Source organism: Mizuhopecten yessoensis, unplaced genomic scaffold (genome assembly GCF_002113885.1).
Source record: "Mizuhopecten yessoensis strain PY_sf001 unplaced genomic scaffold, ASM211388v2 scaffold10707, whole genome shotgun sequence".
NCBI classification, from domain to species: Eukaryota; Metazoa; Mollusca; class Bivalvia; order Pectinida; family Pectinidae; genus Mizuhopecten; species Mizuhopecten yessoensis.
In genome coordinates, this window is record NW_018408681.1 from 353,614 (window position 1) to 370,876 (window position 17,263).

A 17,263-nucleotide genomic window follows, 5' to 3' on the forward strand; every position below is an offset into this window, starting at 1 on the left:
ATCTAATTTCCCCAATTGTCAATGTTAAAAAAAATGCTTATGTGAATCAGCTAGCATCCTAGTAAGGAAATTCAAAACAAATTGGAAACTCTCCTTTGTTGCACAGATATAAAAAGAGTGCTGGGACACTTAAACTTGATTATGATTGTTACATTTGTAAATTTATTTTAAAATTTACTGATCTATTTCAGGTTCATCCAGAGGCCATCGTGACCATAGATTTCAAAAAACCAAAGAGAGGGAAGGTCAAGGTACCAACTACTCCTACAACACCAATGAAAGCAAATACAAACAAGCATGAGCCATCACCAGAGGAGTTTAACACATTCCTAAAGGAACTGAATGACCTTCCTGTTGTTGTCAATATTTTGTCAACAGTTTCAGAATATTGCACACAGTTTCAACAGGAGCCTGAAACTAACCCGAATTTGCCAACCCCTTTGACAAGCATCAAAATTACTGGCCCAAACATTTCCATTAAGGATGTCCACAATGCTTACAAAGTGACTCAGGAGGAGTGTGACTTTTTAGAAAAATCAACCACTCAGCAGTCAGCTTTTAAGCTCTGGTCAGTGCATCGTGAGGGGAGGATAACAGCATCAATTATCCATAGTGTTGTTCATACCAACCAGGATCATCCCAGCAAATCTGTGATGCAGGCAATTTTCCAAGAACAAAACAAACAGCATGCAAAATGTGCTGCAACCGAGTGGGGGGTCACCCAAGTATACGTACATGTTTGAGTTGAGATTCAGATACAGTGTAGGCGATGAACTGAATATGAACAGGAAATAAGAAACGGTGAAGATCGTACGTTTTATGTGTCGCTACATGTCGGTAGTATATATCAGATACGGACATTAGTACTACGACTTTAAAGCGTTCAGCAGATTTGGATTAGTAGCACAAAGTTAGCGGCAAAATGTGATGAAAACACCGACATGAAAGTATGTATTTATGTTTGATATCACAATATCAGTCAAGGTCCGATTTCAGTTTAGGACCAGCGTTGTTGCTTTCTGACGCCTCTTGACGAAGACTTTCAATGCCTACATTTGAATGTCCGAAAGGCTTTTTTTATACCGGACCTACGAGGATATAACAATAATAACAATGAAAAAAATCTAAGTCAAAACGGTTTGACAGGAGATCCGGTGTTTTCGTAATAGGAGTGTACCACAATGCAAGGATTCTACATGTGGACCAAACTAACCCCACCCACCCGAGGGGGCGGGGATACACCTGCTGTTGCCCACTGCATGTGTATCGTGTATCGTAGGAGGCGACTAATGTGGAAACCCCTGCAGAATTGTGGATTTGCTTTGAAGTTCTCTATAATCTATTTGGGGACACAAAAGCGACCAAAATAAATCTGCTGCACCCATTGCAATATTTGGGATCTTTATCTTTCTTTCTACTTCTAACAACCTTTTATTTCCTAGCGCCTTGCTTGTACAGTTTTGTATCGGAGAGTTATGAGGTGCTGACAACAAAAATCTACTGACACAACACATACCTCACATATATCAATAAATGGATTATTTATTGATCCAAAACAGCTCTTATTATCACCAACAGCTGCTAAATTCCGTCGGTAGAGTTCTCCGTTTTCAATCATTCAAAATTTCCCACCTGAGTGAACGCAATTTTTGTAGGTCATGGGTTGACTAATCAACGAACCATACTGATCCGGACCGAAAACAGGATATATTATGTGTGTTTAGAAGATTTCCGACCGTGCCTTTTTGTTGATTAGTCACTCCCTGATACCAAACGGTGTTGGAAAATTCCACTTTTTCGTACAGCAGTGTGCTTTGGCCCCACACCAGACATCTATATGTCAAAATGTCTAAGTCTGGTGTTAGGGCCAGAGGAAACTTGGGCTACACCCACCCCTATTCTCCCTCATTGTGATTATGCACAAGGAAAAACATTGCATGCATTATTCCCCTTCAATACAGGTAACACATTGGCCACTTTCATAATCTGTCAATCACAAATTTGTATTCTAAATAAACATTATATATCAGAACCTCAAATTATTATTGTACAAAAATGTAGAATTTTAGAAATATAATTTATTTGCATTGACTTTCTCTGCATTGCCATAACAACTGACCTGAGCCCCTCACAAAGGTATGAGATTGATCATGCATATTGAGGCTAGATCTGGTCTTGAGTAAATTTTATGATATCACCTGGTGCTTCAGTACACAAGATAGGTAATTGACGTGTTTTAACTGACTAATTAGTGTTACTGTGACTATAGGTGTACTAATTACAGTACAGAAGGAATTTCCTTGAGGAATTAAGGGAGGGGGTAGTACTGATATCAATTTAAATCTTGCTGCTAATGTTTTATAATTATGCAAGATTTTCAAAATGGGGAGCATGGGCACAATGTGCTCTCCCCTTGAATCTGTCACTGGTCCAGGTCTTTCTGTCAAAATGCCAAGCTGGCATCCGCCTGACATTATTCTGGAGATATCAGTATGTTGTCATATAGGAACAGCAGTCAGATTGAACAATTAAATAAGTTTTTGTCTCGCCGCCACAAAGTAGCGGTAGCGAGACTAAGGTGTTGCTTTTATGTCGACAGTGTCGATATTAAGTTTTTGCCTTTCATGGTCAGTTGACTTTGTCAGCATCTCCAGCAACATTAACTTTTTGTGTGTAAGTTACTTTCTCTGATATGTGTGTGGCAGGGTTCAATTGTACATATGATTAAGGTCGCCTTCTAGCTTCGTGCTAGAGGGAATTTCCCTTTAGCTCAGTGGTAGAGCGTCCAACTAGGAACCTGGAGATCGAGGGTACAATCCCCGGTGGAAGCACACTATTCTCTTACCTGTTACAAATGGTGTCTGTGGCCCTTTCTGTGGTGACAGGGAGTTAGAACCTGGGTTGTGGTGTTCGAGGGCGAACACATTTAAAAAGGGGGGGAGTAGTTTGGCAGGGTTAAATTGTACAGGTCACCTTCTAGCTTCGAGCTAGAGGGAATTTCCCTTTAGCTCAGTGGTAGAGTGTCCGACTAGGAACCTGGAGATCGAGGGTTTGATCTTCGGCGGAAGCACACTATTCTCTTTCCTGTTACATGTGCATTGATGGTCAAAGCAGGGCACAGGTGAGACATATAAATCTGAATGGCTGGTTTCATTTCAGTTTTCATTGAAAAATGCAAATCTATTCCATTTTTCACAAGATGTTTTGAATTATTGAATGTAGGGTAAAAGGAAAGTTTTAGAGTAATGCAACGCCAGACCAGGATTCAAATACTGGACCATCCGAATTCTAGACAGACGCTCTACCAATGGAGCGACCTGGTTGCTGACAATCGACCCAAGTCAAATTCCACTGCAGTATAATTACCTCCCCTTACAGTGCACTTATAGAGATTAAGGTCATAGGAGTGTATTGATAAACGGAAATAGGAAGTGCATCCCTAGTTGAAAATCCAATGTAGGGAGACAGTATCACAATTTCCGCATATTCTGATGTTTAATATGAAACTGATAAATATTGCATGTTTATTATTGACAGAATAGTGTGTTCTCTCAATATTAAAGTATTTCAAAGCAATCCAGGCATTAATTCATTTTTTTTTTTATCAATGAGTCACATGTGTCCATTTTTCTGTACTTCAGGAACCCGGCTACCTATTTCACTACTGTGAAGTTTTTCAAGAAAGATAACTCTTTACATGCAATTACTATATGTACTTGGTTTTATTATAAAATGTCAATTTTTAAACGTTTATAGATAATTCATTGTACACAATTTCAGCATTTATCAAATTGATATACATTAATGCAATACTAATCTATGTCAGTATCATTTTTATTGACATTATTTTGCCTAAAATTGTGTCTTTCATTTTGTTTCCTCACTCCTTTTTACATAAATTTTCATTTCAAATCCTTTAAATTCTGACAACCTATATTTTTTTTGTGGCAATTTTTTTTTCTTTACTTCAACGCAATATAACTACAAAATTGGAAGAAATTCTACTGAGAAATGGTGACACAATCCTATTACCTTAAGTTATTTTGGGGGATTTGTTTATTTAATTTTTACCACACATGGGTTTCTTTTGGATAAGGGAATGAGAGTGAGTGTGCTTCCACACAGTATTAAACCAGTGATTCACAGCTTCCCAGACTGTCATATATATGCATGCTATAAATATGTAATAGGAAGAGGAGAAATGCAACTGCTAGACCGGGATTAAACCCAGTGGCACTGGGACTTTCCAAGCTCTAGATGAATGCTCTTCCAGTTGAGCTACCACCTGGTTTCTGCATGAGGATCAGCCCAGTCCAGTTCCTCTACATATACATACACCTCCCTCCTTTTTCTAAGCCTTCACACTCAAAAACACAACTAAATTGATAGAATTAATTGATACATATGTACCTACACAGAAAAAAGCTGTACTCTAAACTTTTAGCAGACCCATACTCTGAACAAGTGATGGATGTCGCTCCACTAAAAGCTGTAGTACATGCATATGTCTGACATTCATATTTTCTGGTCATAAGTTTGGTAGGACGCCAAGCTTGTGACCGAAGGGTTGCGGGTTTGAGTCTTTGAACAAGATACTTTACTCTGCTTGTTCCAGTCTACTGCGCTGTAAATGAGTATGTGGTTTGGCAGTGCTTGAATTGTTGAATGCTAGCTGTGAGCGCTGAAACGGCAGCACCGGCTGAATGGTCCCCAGAGAGTTGAGAAAGATATTGGCTGGTTGCAAAGTCCCTATAACCATGGATAATAATTTGTGAACCGCTTTGAGACGACCTTCAAACTAGCTTGTGATGAAGCGGTATATAAGAACCTCAAATTATTATTATTATAAGTTGAACAAAATTTGGGTAATGGTATACATCTTCAGGTTGCTTGGTAAGACTTTGATTGTGTATTTTATATGCCATACTCTTAAGTTTTATATTTAAATGTGTATAACTATACACTAGTTATATATTTACCTGTCTGTTCATATGTTCACAGCTGATGAAAGACACTACTGTACAGAAAGAAAATGGAACCTGATACAGTTAAACAGGAACCAGATTTCTCTATACAACCATTACAGGATGGAGAAAACCTACCTACAATATGTCTTAAAGAAGCAAAGTACAAGGGGAATACTGTTGACATTCAACCAAGTAGTCAAAAATCTGAATGTCTGGATATACATGTTTACAGAAATATGGAGTATGGTGCAATGAAATATCAAGAGAGTTTCAGAGAAACCCCTGACAAAGATGAACCTGCCAGTGCACTGTTTACTTCTAAGAAGGTGAGAGAATTTCCTAGTCTCCATATATAATGTACAAGTATTTATAAAATTTACATTTTTACCCTTTCACCACTAGTCCATAATGGACTCGTCGGTATGAATGCATGGTAGAGTCTACTTAAGTTACATAGCTAGGGGTGAAAGTGTTAAGGAGTACATTATACCTAAATAGATGGTAAGAAAAATTAATAGCAACTATGGTTGCTACAGATGATGCTCACAAAAAACCTTCAGCCTCATTGGCTGTTTATATTAAATAAGTGAACTTCAGATGCAAGACACAAGATAAAAGAAAATTTATTTAACGTTGGTTAAATGAAAACAGACAACATTAGCTTCCAGAGCTATTATCGAACCTTAAAGGACACTGCATAATTTACTAAAGATGTCACCCATTTGATTGAATTGGAGGATTTGTGAATAAATGAGAAATTTGTACATTTGTGTATAGATTTTCTGACACTACAATAACATAAGCATTTGGTCTTGGAATCTTTCTGTGGACGACCTTGACCTCATGAATACTGTATGCAAAAACCTTAAAACATTTAATTGATGCATTTTGGGGGGAAGCAAGATATTATGCACTGGTAACTTTTGAGAATATATTTTGCATGGAAATAGAAGGTTTTTGATCCCAACCCATAAATCATATACACATATATACCAGGTATAAAACAATCCTGGCTAAATTTCCTTTGAACTACAATTGTTTTCTTTTATATATTATATATATAGTGTATTGGTATTAATATTACATTGGAATACTGTGTACATGTACTACAATCAATATCACCTTCTGTTCATTATAGGACATTCAAAAAGAAAGCTATTATGAAAGTATGGTATTTATATAAAATATCTGAGTAAGATGTGGACATGAAGTTTCAATTAGAATGAATGTACAGAATTTCTTTGCATTCGCCTGACACTCTGAGACTTTCTATGAAAAATTGAAAAAGTAGATCAGACTAGTCGTAAAATTTTACAAAATCTGCCTGACAGCCAGTCATCTTGAATTTTTGAGAGAACTGGAGGGGTCTTTCTCAAATTTCACATGAAAGTTCCCCATTGTCCCTTGTTACGCATATCTAATTTTGGGACTTAAGGGAAAACCAAGATGGCTGACAGCCAGCCATCTTGAATTTGAGAATGAAAGTTTGTTAGCGTTATCTCTCAGAATGTAAAGGAGGGGCCTTTCTCAAATTTCACATAAAGGTTCCCAATGGTTCCTAGTTCCGCATTTCAAATTTAAAGGATGGTTGGAAAACCAAGATGGAGTTTTGAGTATTGCTCAAGAAAGTGTTTAAGGGATCTCTCTCGAATTTCACATAAGGGTTCCCCTTGGTTCTTAGTTATGCCAAGATGCGAACAGGCGGTCTTCTTGTTACAGTTTAAGTTTGTTATCACTATTTCTCAGAATGTACTGGAGGAATCTTTCTCAAATTTGATATGTAGGTTCCCCTTGGTCCTTAGATGTGCATGTTAATTTTTGATAAAAAGATTGATTAAGATGGAGGACAGGCAAACTTGTCAAACAGATAAGAGATCAAACTGCTGTTAGAACTAATGAAGATGACGGGTGCCTAAATCCCTCTGAGATCTCTTGCTTCTTAAAATTTCTTTTGTACATTTACCTGAAATTATCGCCAAACCTCTTTATAATGCCAACATATTTCTGAGCAAAGTATGGCAGTATATCAAGGTGTTACTGTATATCCCTACTTTATTACATTAAAAAATATCCAACAAACTGTTAATGTTTATGATTTAAACAGGAAGGTCCAGATGCTGCAGCAGAAACAGAGATGAAAAAAACATAGACAGACAAGAAGAGAATGTACAAAATGAAGAAAACTGTGCTTCACTGCCCAGGCATGAGTTAGATGGCACCTGTACTGTGAAAGAACAAAAAAAGCCAAATCCTGATAAAAAGATGAAGAAATTGTTTATCGACTGCCAGCACAAGTGTCCACCATGTGATACAATGTTCCCGAACATTTCACATCTGATAAGTCATCTTAAAACTCACAGAAAAATAAATAATCAGAAATCTAAAAGACTGAGGGCTGCAGATCTAGAGGACCTGCAGGTAGTTCCAAAGAAATCGAAAGGTTATTAATATATTTCATACATTAATATTTCATACTTTAGAATAGTGAACTCACAGCAAATTTCTTGTTCTGTGGTTGTAAAAATATAGATTTCGTCTTAAAATGATGTTTCTGGTCTGAAATATAATATAACACCATGGTGTCCATGAGAGGGAGAGCCTACCATCAACCCCTGCCCGCGTATAACATATTGATTATCTGTCCATTGTCATATTTAGTCTATCCCATCCCGTGGATGAAACCAAAATGAATCCTATCATTTCAGGGGAGATAATCCAATGTACCAAGTAGTACAATATTGTTTTTCTGAAGACACACTTTTCAGTATATCATGATCGACCTTATTGATATGACAATTAAGATAAGATATGTTGCTTTTTACGCTGTATAAAGCTGAGGTTCCCTCCAAACAGTATAAATAATTGGTAGGTGTATAGTCTCGGGGGACAGCCTAAACCCTGGTGACATGTATATAGCCTCTGGGTCAAAACATAGAACCTGTTGAGATTGTATTTCAAACATACTTACTATGAATTATACTTTGTATCAGGGAACCAAATGCCATATTTATCAATTACAAACTTAAGTTGATGTGAATATGGGATTGTTATCATTATATGGAGCTGAGAAAAGAAATATGGACCAAAACAAAAGCCAACATTACTTTTTCAGGTCCATATACCCACAAATTCAGCTCAACAAACGTCCTTTATTGTTATATTAGAAATGAAATTATGATGTTTTTATTATTGAAAAATTTGGAGCGTAAACAAGTCATCAAAAGTGCAAAGTTATACATTTTGCTGTGAATATTTTGACATAATAATTGTAGTGACTTCAAAAAGAGAGTATTGACTTGATTTTTAACAAAAATAGAAACACCCAAGTCAGTATCAATGATTATTAACAAACGAAAGCATGGTGGAGGTGATGATGTGTCAAAGCTAATGTTTACATGTCTCTATTTAAAACTTGAATTGGAACTCATAATTCATCATATATTTACCGTCTTAAAAGAATTCTCCATAAATTGATATGATTCTTATGGTTACTTTTATCTGTTAAACAGCTAGCAATTCCGAAGGTGAATGTAGAGGTGTCAGTGCAGATGTGCAAGTGAAACAGGAAATAGAAACTTTGAATGAGGAGTCATGGCCTGAACCAGAAATCAGCAAAGAGATGAGACTCAAATTTCAAGGAAACAATTACCCTGATGAGGGTAAGGCGTCACTTTGAGTGGTATTCATGTTATTGTGAGGCCTGTTAGCAAAGGCCCCTGAACAATATGCTTTCTATACTGTAAACATATCTTCCATATCTTATTGCCATTAGAATTGTGCAAGGGATTGGGCACAAGTTATTACAACCTATCACAGCCTTCTCCCGTCATACATATACACTAACATGTCAACAATGATTGTAGACATAAGCATGAAGTAGATATCTATAATATTCACACAGGTACAAATCACCTTTCAAAATCTATTGCTGGATTTGATGAAGTGATGCACATGTCTAAAAATGTAATAGTTAAGGTCAACTGAAAGATTTGAGGTGCCAAGCAAAAGAAGCTCTAAATTTAAGTCTGTACCTATTCATACGCATTCAAAGTTTGCAACAAAATATGCCTTTCATTGCCAAAAAGTTGACACTCAAAGAAAAAGTGAAAGGCATTCTCTCATGGATACTTTCTATCAAAGCATACTTGTTCCATATGACTTTGGAAGCAACTGTTGTATGGAGGGAGAGAGTAACACCTTTAGTTGCTTGATAGCAATGCCAAAAGAGGGAAATCTGGTGCTAAATGTTTAAAAGTTTCCTGCTCTTGACCATTTGATTGCAAATTACACTGAATTTGCTACAAAGCATCATTAAGATAAAGAAAGGAATTTTATATAAAGAAAGGGTGCTGCCCCCATGATACTGAGAGGCATACTTCAAAATGAGAAATATTTGTAATATAACATAAATGAAATTATTTTGCTATAATGGCTTTACTATCCAGATGAGCAACACAGGCCCTCTGGACCTTTTGTAAGAGATTTGTTTTAAGCTCACTTGTGAGCTTATGGCATGGTGCGGCGTCCGTCGTCCGTCCGTCCGTCGTCAACATTTGAATTTAAACAACTTCTTCTCAGTAACCAAAAGGCCTAGGGTGATGCTATTTGGCCAGTAACATGCTGGGATGAAGGGCTACCAAGTTTGTTCAAAGAAATGACCTTGATTTATATTCAAGGTCACAGTGGTCAAATTTGTTCAAAACCTTTCAACAACTTCTTCTGAATAACTGAGAGGTCTAGGGTGATGATATTTGGCCAGTCACATGCTGGGATGAAGGGCTACCAAGTTTGTTCAAATACATGACCTTGACACATATTCAAGGTCACAATGGTGAAATATGTTTAAAACCTTCAAAGTGGCTGGTCGGGGAAAAAAATACAAAATATATGGGTCTAAATGCGTTCTCTGGCCTTCCAAAAGTTATACCTCGGCAATATGATGGTCGAGTTCTGCTTGCAATGTCCAGTTTTGACCACTGAAATCTCGGGAAGCCCCAAGTAAATTTAGCGCATATCTATTTATATATGTCATGTGGTTGTTTCGAAAGTGAGACAGTGAAGATAACAACAATAGCACTCTGCATGTGCCATGTCGGACTCAACTTTAGCGGACAAGACAGCAATACTATACGTAAATAATTGTTTTCAAAGATCATGTATGATGGAAGTGTAGTATTCCTACCTATGTGTTGTTGTTATATATAACGGTATTGATACATCGTGCCTGTCATGACTTTTGCATGCATCTTTTTCTTTCGCCGCGATGTTTACATTTGACCTTGTTGATGACGCGTGTTCGGTAAAATTACATCACTGATCTTGGTCAATTGAGAGTTTTAGACTGTCAGGTGACGATTTAGGATTTCTTTAATATAATTATATTTTTTACTCTTATGGAGTGAATTTCAGCAAAATTTGAATCGGTATATTTCATAAGAAGGTATTTTAAACATGTGTATGCCATTTCAGCATATATGACATTTTTTTCCTGACCAGCCCCTTTAAACAACTCCTTCTGTAAAACCGAATGGTCCAGGGTGATGATATTTGGTCAGAAGGATGTGGGCATGAAGGACTACCAAGTTGTTCAAACAAATGACCTTCACTTATATTCCAAGGGGTCAATTGTCTTAAAAACCTTTAAACGACTTCTTCTGTATAACCAGAAGGTCCAGGGTGATGATATTTGGCGCGAAGGATGTTGGCATGAAGGGCTACCAAGTTTGTTCAAATGAATGACCTTCACTCATATTCAAGGTCACAGGGGTCAATTGTTTTTAAAAACCTTAACCAACTTCTCTGAATAACCAAAATGCCCAGGACGATGATATTTGTCCAACAGCATGATGGGATCAAGGGCTACCAAATTTGATCAAATAAATGACCTTCACTCATATTCAAGGTCACATGGGTCAATTGTCTTAAAAAACGACTTCTGAAAAACCAAAAGGCCTAGGGTGATGATATTTGGCCAGTAGCATGCTGGGATGAAGGGCTACCAAGTTTGTTCAAATAAATGACCTTCACTAATATGCTCAGATAGAGGCCTACTAAGTTTGTTCAAATGAATGACCTTCATTGACATTCAAGGTCAATTGGGTCAGATATATTCAAAATGATTTCTTCTGAATATCCAAAATGCCCAGGAAGATGATATATGGGCCAGAAGCATGCTTGGATGAATGGCTACCAAATGTGTTACAATGAATGACTTTGACTCCAATTCAAGGTCACATGGCTCAAATATGATTAAAATCTTTAAATGACTTTGAATATCCAGAAGGCCTATGATGATGATAGTTGGCCAGTAGCATGCTAGGATAAAGGGTTACCAAGTTTGTAAAAATGAACGGTCTTGACCTTTGTTCAAGTTCACAGGTATCAAATATTTTCAACGTCTTTAAACCTCTTCTTCTGAATAACCATAAGACACAGGATATCGATATTTGGCCAGTAACATGTTGAGGTAAAGGGCTACTATGTCTGTTCAAATGAATGACCTTGACTTATATTCAAGGTTACAGGGGTCAAATATGTTTGAAACCTTGAAACTACTTCTTCTGAATTACCAAAAGGTGCAGGATGATGATATTTGGCCGGTAACATGATAGGATAAAGGGCTATAAACTTTGTTAAAATGAATGATCTTGACCTATATTTAAGGTCACAGGAGTCAAATATGTTCAAAATCATAAAACGACTTCTTCTGAATAACCATGAGGCCCAGGATGTTTGGCCAGCATGCTAATCTCATGAAGAAAAGTTCAAGGGTAGTGATATATTTAGCAAGTGGCATCCCAAGATAAAGGGCTGTAAAGTTTGTTCATTGTAATGACCTTGTTTCACTTTCAAGGTCACAGGGGTCAATTGTTTTAACATCTTTTAACAGGTTCTTTTGAATGATAATTATAGTCATAAGTACTGATATTTTGCCTATAGCTTTACTTTAGATCACTTTAAAGGTTACAAGTGTGAAATTTATACCAGGTGAGCGATGCAGGCCCATTGAGATTTTGAAATTAAAAGTCATTGATACTATCATTTTATGTGATTTAAAAATTGTAAAACTATCAATATGAAAATGAAGTATGTGAATCGAATCGCTTAATTTCTATGTTGAAAATATACAACCCTTTCAACACTGTAGACCATAATGGACTTATCCAGATCAATCCATCGTAGTGTTTACTATAGTTACATAGGGGTGAAAGGGTTAACAAGGTAATAACTTTCAAATATAGTAAGAGAGCTTTGATGCTAACTTATTAATTGTGAAGCTTTCAGTTCTCGCTTCACTGATTGGAATTGTTATCTGTTACACTTAATATTCTAGTTATAAAATGACTCAATATTGTAAAGTTTTTCAGTCTGTTGTATTGATGTACAATTTCAATAAATGGGCAATAACAATTATTTATTTCCTTCTCTTTCAGGACATGAAAGAAATGCCGAATCTTTTTTAAGAAACCATCAACCAATTAACACAGAAAAGCAGATTAGTTGTTGGGAGGATGAACGTAAGATTGTGAAAAAGCAACAGAGATGTTTGTATTCGTACCAGGGAGAGAACAAATCCACCGGAACTTTATATGGTCAGGATACGGATCCATTGGACAAACTGGATATTCACATCAGGACAGATACAAAAAAAGTACCAGGCAGCATCGCCAGTTGTAGTACAGAATTTAGCATGACAAACTACATACAAAAACTCTGTAAGTGCAATGTATGTGATGATGTATTTTCTTCACCCGAACTGCTAAGAAGACATTTCATGACTGAACATGCCACTTTATCTAAGAAATCAGGTGATGCAAAGCGATTATGTGAGAGTGTTGAGAATTATGACACCGAGTCTCCCACTGGAAAAATACTCTCCACAGAAAAGTTAATTGCTGAGGAATTACAGGAGTCGAACCATAAACAGAAAACCTCTAATGAAGTCACTAATGTAAATTCAGAATGGGGCATCTGTGGTGAGAAGTGGAATTCACAAAGTCAGTACAAAAGCCATATATTGACAAGACATGCAACAAAGCACAAAGGAAAATTAGGCATATTTTTCAAATGTAACATCTGTGGGCAAAAATGTTCTGGGAAGTATGTTTTCGAGAGTCACCTGAAAAGACACACAAGCAGGGAAAGATCATTCAAGTGTAATACATGTGGTAAGAGTTTTTTCCGAAAAGGTGAATTAGTTAGACACATGAAGATTCACACTGGCGTGTTTGAATACACCTGTGATATTTGTAGGAAAGGATTTCACGACAAGGGATCTTTACAAAACCATATAAGAAAACACAAATGTGAGGAAACAGATACATGTACAAATTTAAGGAAGAGTTCTAAACCTCTGCAGACAAGGTTATTGATGATGAGTTGGAGGAGATGGGTCAGTCAAATCAGTTAGAAACTGCCATTATCCACAACCAGACAAACACCACGAAGAAGCCAATGAAGGGTTCTAGCTGTAATACAGAATTAAGTATGGAAAATCAAAAACAGAAAACCTCAAACAACATCACAGACTTAAATTCTGAATGTAGTATTTGTGGTAAAATACTGTCAAAGCCTGAAGAGATCATGAGCCATGCTATGACAAGCCATGCAGTGATAATTAAAAGATCAGACGGCTTTTACAAATGTATATGTAATATCTGTGGTAAAAAATGTTTTCAGAAAGATGCGTTAGAAGAACATATGGCAACACATATAGCTATGAAATGTTGTAAGTGTGGCATCTGTGGCAAGATATGGAATACATCTAGTGAGTACCGAAGTCATATTTTGGCAAGTCATGCAACAAAACATAAAGGGAAATCGGGGACAGTTTTCGAATGTAATATTTGTGGCAGAAAGTTATCTCAAAGGTATGGTTTGGAGGCACACTTGGCTACACATACAAAAAGGGAAAGAACATTCAGATGTTTGACTTGTGGTAAGGGATTTTTCAAGAGAAAAGAACTTACAGTTCACGAAAGTGTTCACACTGACGAATATAAATACAACTGTAATATTTGCGGGAATACATTTCTACATAGCAAATCTTTCTACCATCACATGAAAAAGCACTCGGCAAACGATAAGCAATATAGATGTAACAATTCCAGGAAAAGCTCGGAAAACATCGAACAACTTGAAGCTCACAGTCTTAGAAGAACTGTCAGGCAGAATGATGAATGCATCAATGGATCAAACAACAGAAAGAAAGAAACCGTAGGATGCAAAAACACATGGAACAATTTAAAGAGTCTGCAGATCGAGTCCAACACTAGACATGTACAGAAATCCACAACAGACATGATTGCAGAAGAGATGAATCAGTTGCATACCTCGGTATTCATCGAGAGTGATGCAACAGAAAAATTGGGAAACTTGTCTTCTTTTGATACAGAATTTAGCATGACAAGCCACCTGCAGAAACCGTCACATGATGGCAAAAATGCAAACCCCTGTAAATGTGGCATTTGCGGGGAGATTTTGATTTCGGCAATGCAATTAAGAAGTCATGTTATGACACGTCATGCAACTATAAAAGATAAAAAAGGTGATTTTTGTAAGAGATCGTGCAATATCTGCGGTAAAACTTTCACAAGGTTCTATGGGGCAGAAAAACATCTTGCACTGCATACAAAGAGAGAAAGATCATTCAAGTGCAAGATGTGTGATAAGGGATTTTTCACCAAACTAGAGTTAATGATTCATGAAAAGACTCACAGCAGGGTATTTGAATATGCCTGTGATATTTGTATGAAAGGATTTCACGATATGAGATCTTACCGTAACCATATTGCAAATCACTTGAGTGAGGAATAGTATGACAACACAGATTGTGAAAGTCGCTATCAGATGGAAACAAGTTGCCTTAAAAATACTGGACAGCCTTATCTATCAAGCGACTCTAAAGAATGTGCTTCTGTATATGAAAAGATAGATAATAATGTTGAAACTGGGGGACCTGAGTCGTTCACTTGGAAGGAAGACGCAAACAGCATATGTGTTGAAGAAGTAGAGAATATGAATCAGTCCGATACCACAGTTAACAGAAACGCTGCAACAGAAAACGTTTCTAGTCTTGGTGAAGATGTTAGCAACAAGAATCATGATTTAAAAAGCCATGAAGCCATTGACTCGAAATTACAGAAACTTTGTGAGAATGATATCGGCGGACAACCATGTTCTCGAAGTGCTGTTTTGGAGAATGATGTGTGCAAACAAACCTACAGGGAGATCTCTCACAAGTGTAAGACATGTGGTGAAAGATGTGATAGCCGATTAGAACTGAAACAAGGTATGGCTCGAGCCGACACATTTGAATATACCTGTGAAATATGTTGTAACGGGTTTGAAATTACCAGATGTTTCAAAAGCCACACGAGAAAACACTGGATAGAGGAAACTTACGCATGCACACATTCTAGGAATAATATCCAAAATTCCAGTTTCTCTGATGAGCATCTTTTAAGAAACAGAGGGCAAGATAATCAGCACACCCCTGTAGTGGAAGAGGCAAATAATGTTTTTGGAAAGATCAGAAGTAGTGTAGAAAACCACAAGATTGAATTATTCATCGGAAAAAAACACTTGGCAAACACGGTCATTCACCAGGATGATCAGTCAGACTGAAAAAGTAAACATGACAAAAAATATACCGACACCATGTCATGAAAAAAAGCCAATAAAAACCTGTAAATGTGATATTTGTGGCGAGATCGTGTCTTTGCCTGAGAAATTAAGGAGTCATATTTTGACACGTCATGCAACTATGAAGGACACAACAGGCAACTCTTGCAAGTGTTCGTGTAATGTTTGTGGCAAAACGTTCTCTCGGAAGGACAGTCTAGTAAGACATTTAACTATACATGCAAACAAGGAGAGATCATTTAAACGTTAAGTATTTGGTAAGGGGCGTTTACAGCAACCCGAACTAGAAAAGGATGAACAGATTGACAGCAATGTATATGAATACAATTGTGATATTTGTAGCAGCAGGTTTAAGGAAAAAAGAGCTTTCCAAATCCACCTAAGAAATCACCATGCTGAAAGACCCTTCACATGTAAGGATTGTGGGGACAGATTTCCATCCAAAGGACACCTTGTGTCGCATCGCCGCTACAATCATACAAAAAAGACACACAGCCAATGCAATATTTGTAATAAAATGGTAAATGATAAGAGATTTAAACGGCACCAAGGAGCGCACGTTAAAAATCCTGCGTACAAGTGTGATATTTGTGAAAAGCAGTTATGCGATGTACGAGCACTGAAAAATCACAAAAAGTTACACACAGGCGAGTTCACCTATATTTGCAAAATCTATGGGAAGGGATTTGTCAATGAACTTCCTTACAAAAGACACATGGCAGAGCACACATGAAGCAGGGATTTTAAGTGCGATATCTGTGGTAGCATGTTTTACTTGGATATAAGTCTAGAACTTCACAAAAAGCAGGTACATGCTTCATGTGAAAAAAAGCAATACCAATGCGACGGCTGCGGTAAAGTATACGCTGTGAAAAGAAACTTAAAGCAGCATATTAAAACTCATGTGGAGACGGCAAACTTCAGATGTGATACATGTAATAAAAGTTTTCATTTTGAAAAGTCATTGAAGAAGCATTTAGTAACCCACAAAGAAAGAACAAGTATCTGTGATACCTGTGGGAAAAGCTTTGCTTCCCTTGAATCTTTGAAAGGGCATATTAGAACGGAACATGAAGTAAAACTCTGCATCTGTGATATATGTGGCAAGTCGTTGAAAAATAAGAAAAGCTTGAAGAATCACATACTTTGTCATGAAAAAAATGTATTATACCGATATATGTGTGAGTTTTGTGGAAAGCTATATGTTGCACATAATGAATTTCAACAACATCTACGTTTACATAGAGGAGATGTCGAAAAACCACACAAATGTAAGACATGTAGTGCACCGTTTTTCTATCTCGGAAAGTTAAAAATACACGAAAGAACACATACTGGCGAGAGACCTTTTGCATGTGATATATGTGATAAACGATTTAAGTCAACATCCGATCGCCTTGCTCATTGGAAATTGCACACAAGGGGAAAATCTTATAGATGTGGTGAATGTGGTCATATGTTTTCAACGGAAAAATGCTTGAAAGAACACTCCTGGATACACACCGAGGAGAAACCTTACCAATGTAAAATTTGCGGGAATAGCTTTCGTCATAACGGCACGATGTATAGACATTGCATTAGTGCACAAAAAGAAAAAGCAATGTTCTTAACTTTACACGTCTAAACGCTACAGTTCATTCATTATTCACAAG

The 17,263-nt window shown here is 36.9% G+C and overlaps 2 protein-coding genes across 2 annotated transcripts; both read left to right on the forward strand.

Moving 5' to 3' along the window:
* Positions 1–203: 203 nt before the first annotated feature.
* On the forward strand, positions 204–13,320 carry LOC110461914 (oocyte zinc finger protein XlCOF6-like; the record flags this gene model as incomplete). The annotated part of the gene is made up of 5 exons (XM_021515648.1): positions 204–947; positions 5,002–5,293; positions 7,072–7,407; positions 8,477–8,626; positions 12,401–13,320. Coding segments are annotated over exons 3-5 (1,248 nt in total), but the record flags the coding sequence as incomplete, so codon positions are not given.
* On the forward strand, positions 13,321–16,370 carry LOC110461929 (zinc finger protein 883-like). The gene has a single exon (XM_021515669.1). It carries the CDS (start codon positions 13,356–13,358, stop codon positions 14,781–14,783), a length of 1,428 nt encoding a protein of 475 aa, XP_021371344.1. The 5' UTR covers positions 13,321–13,355; the 3' UTR covers positions 14,784–16,370.
* Positions 16,371–17,263: the final 893 nt, after the last annotated feature.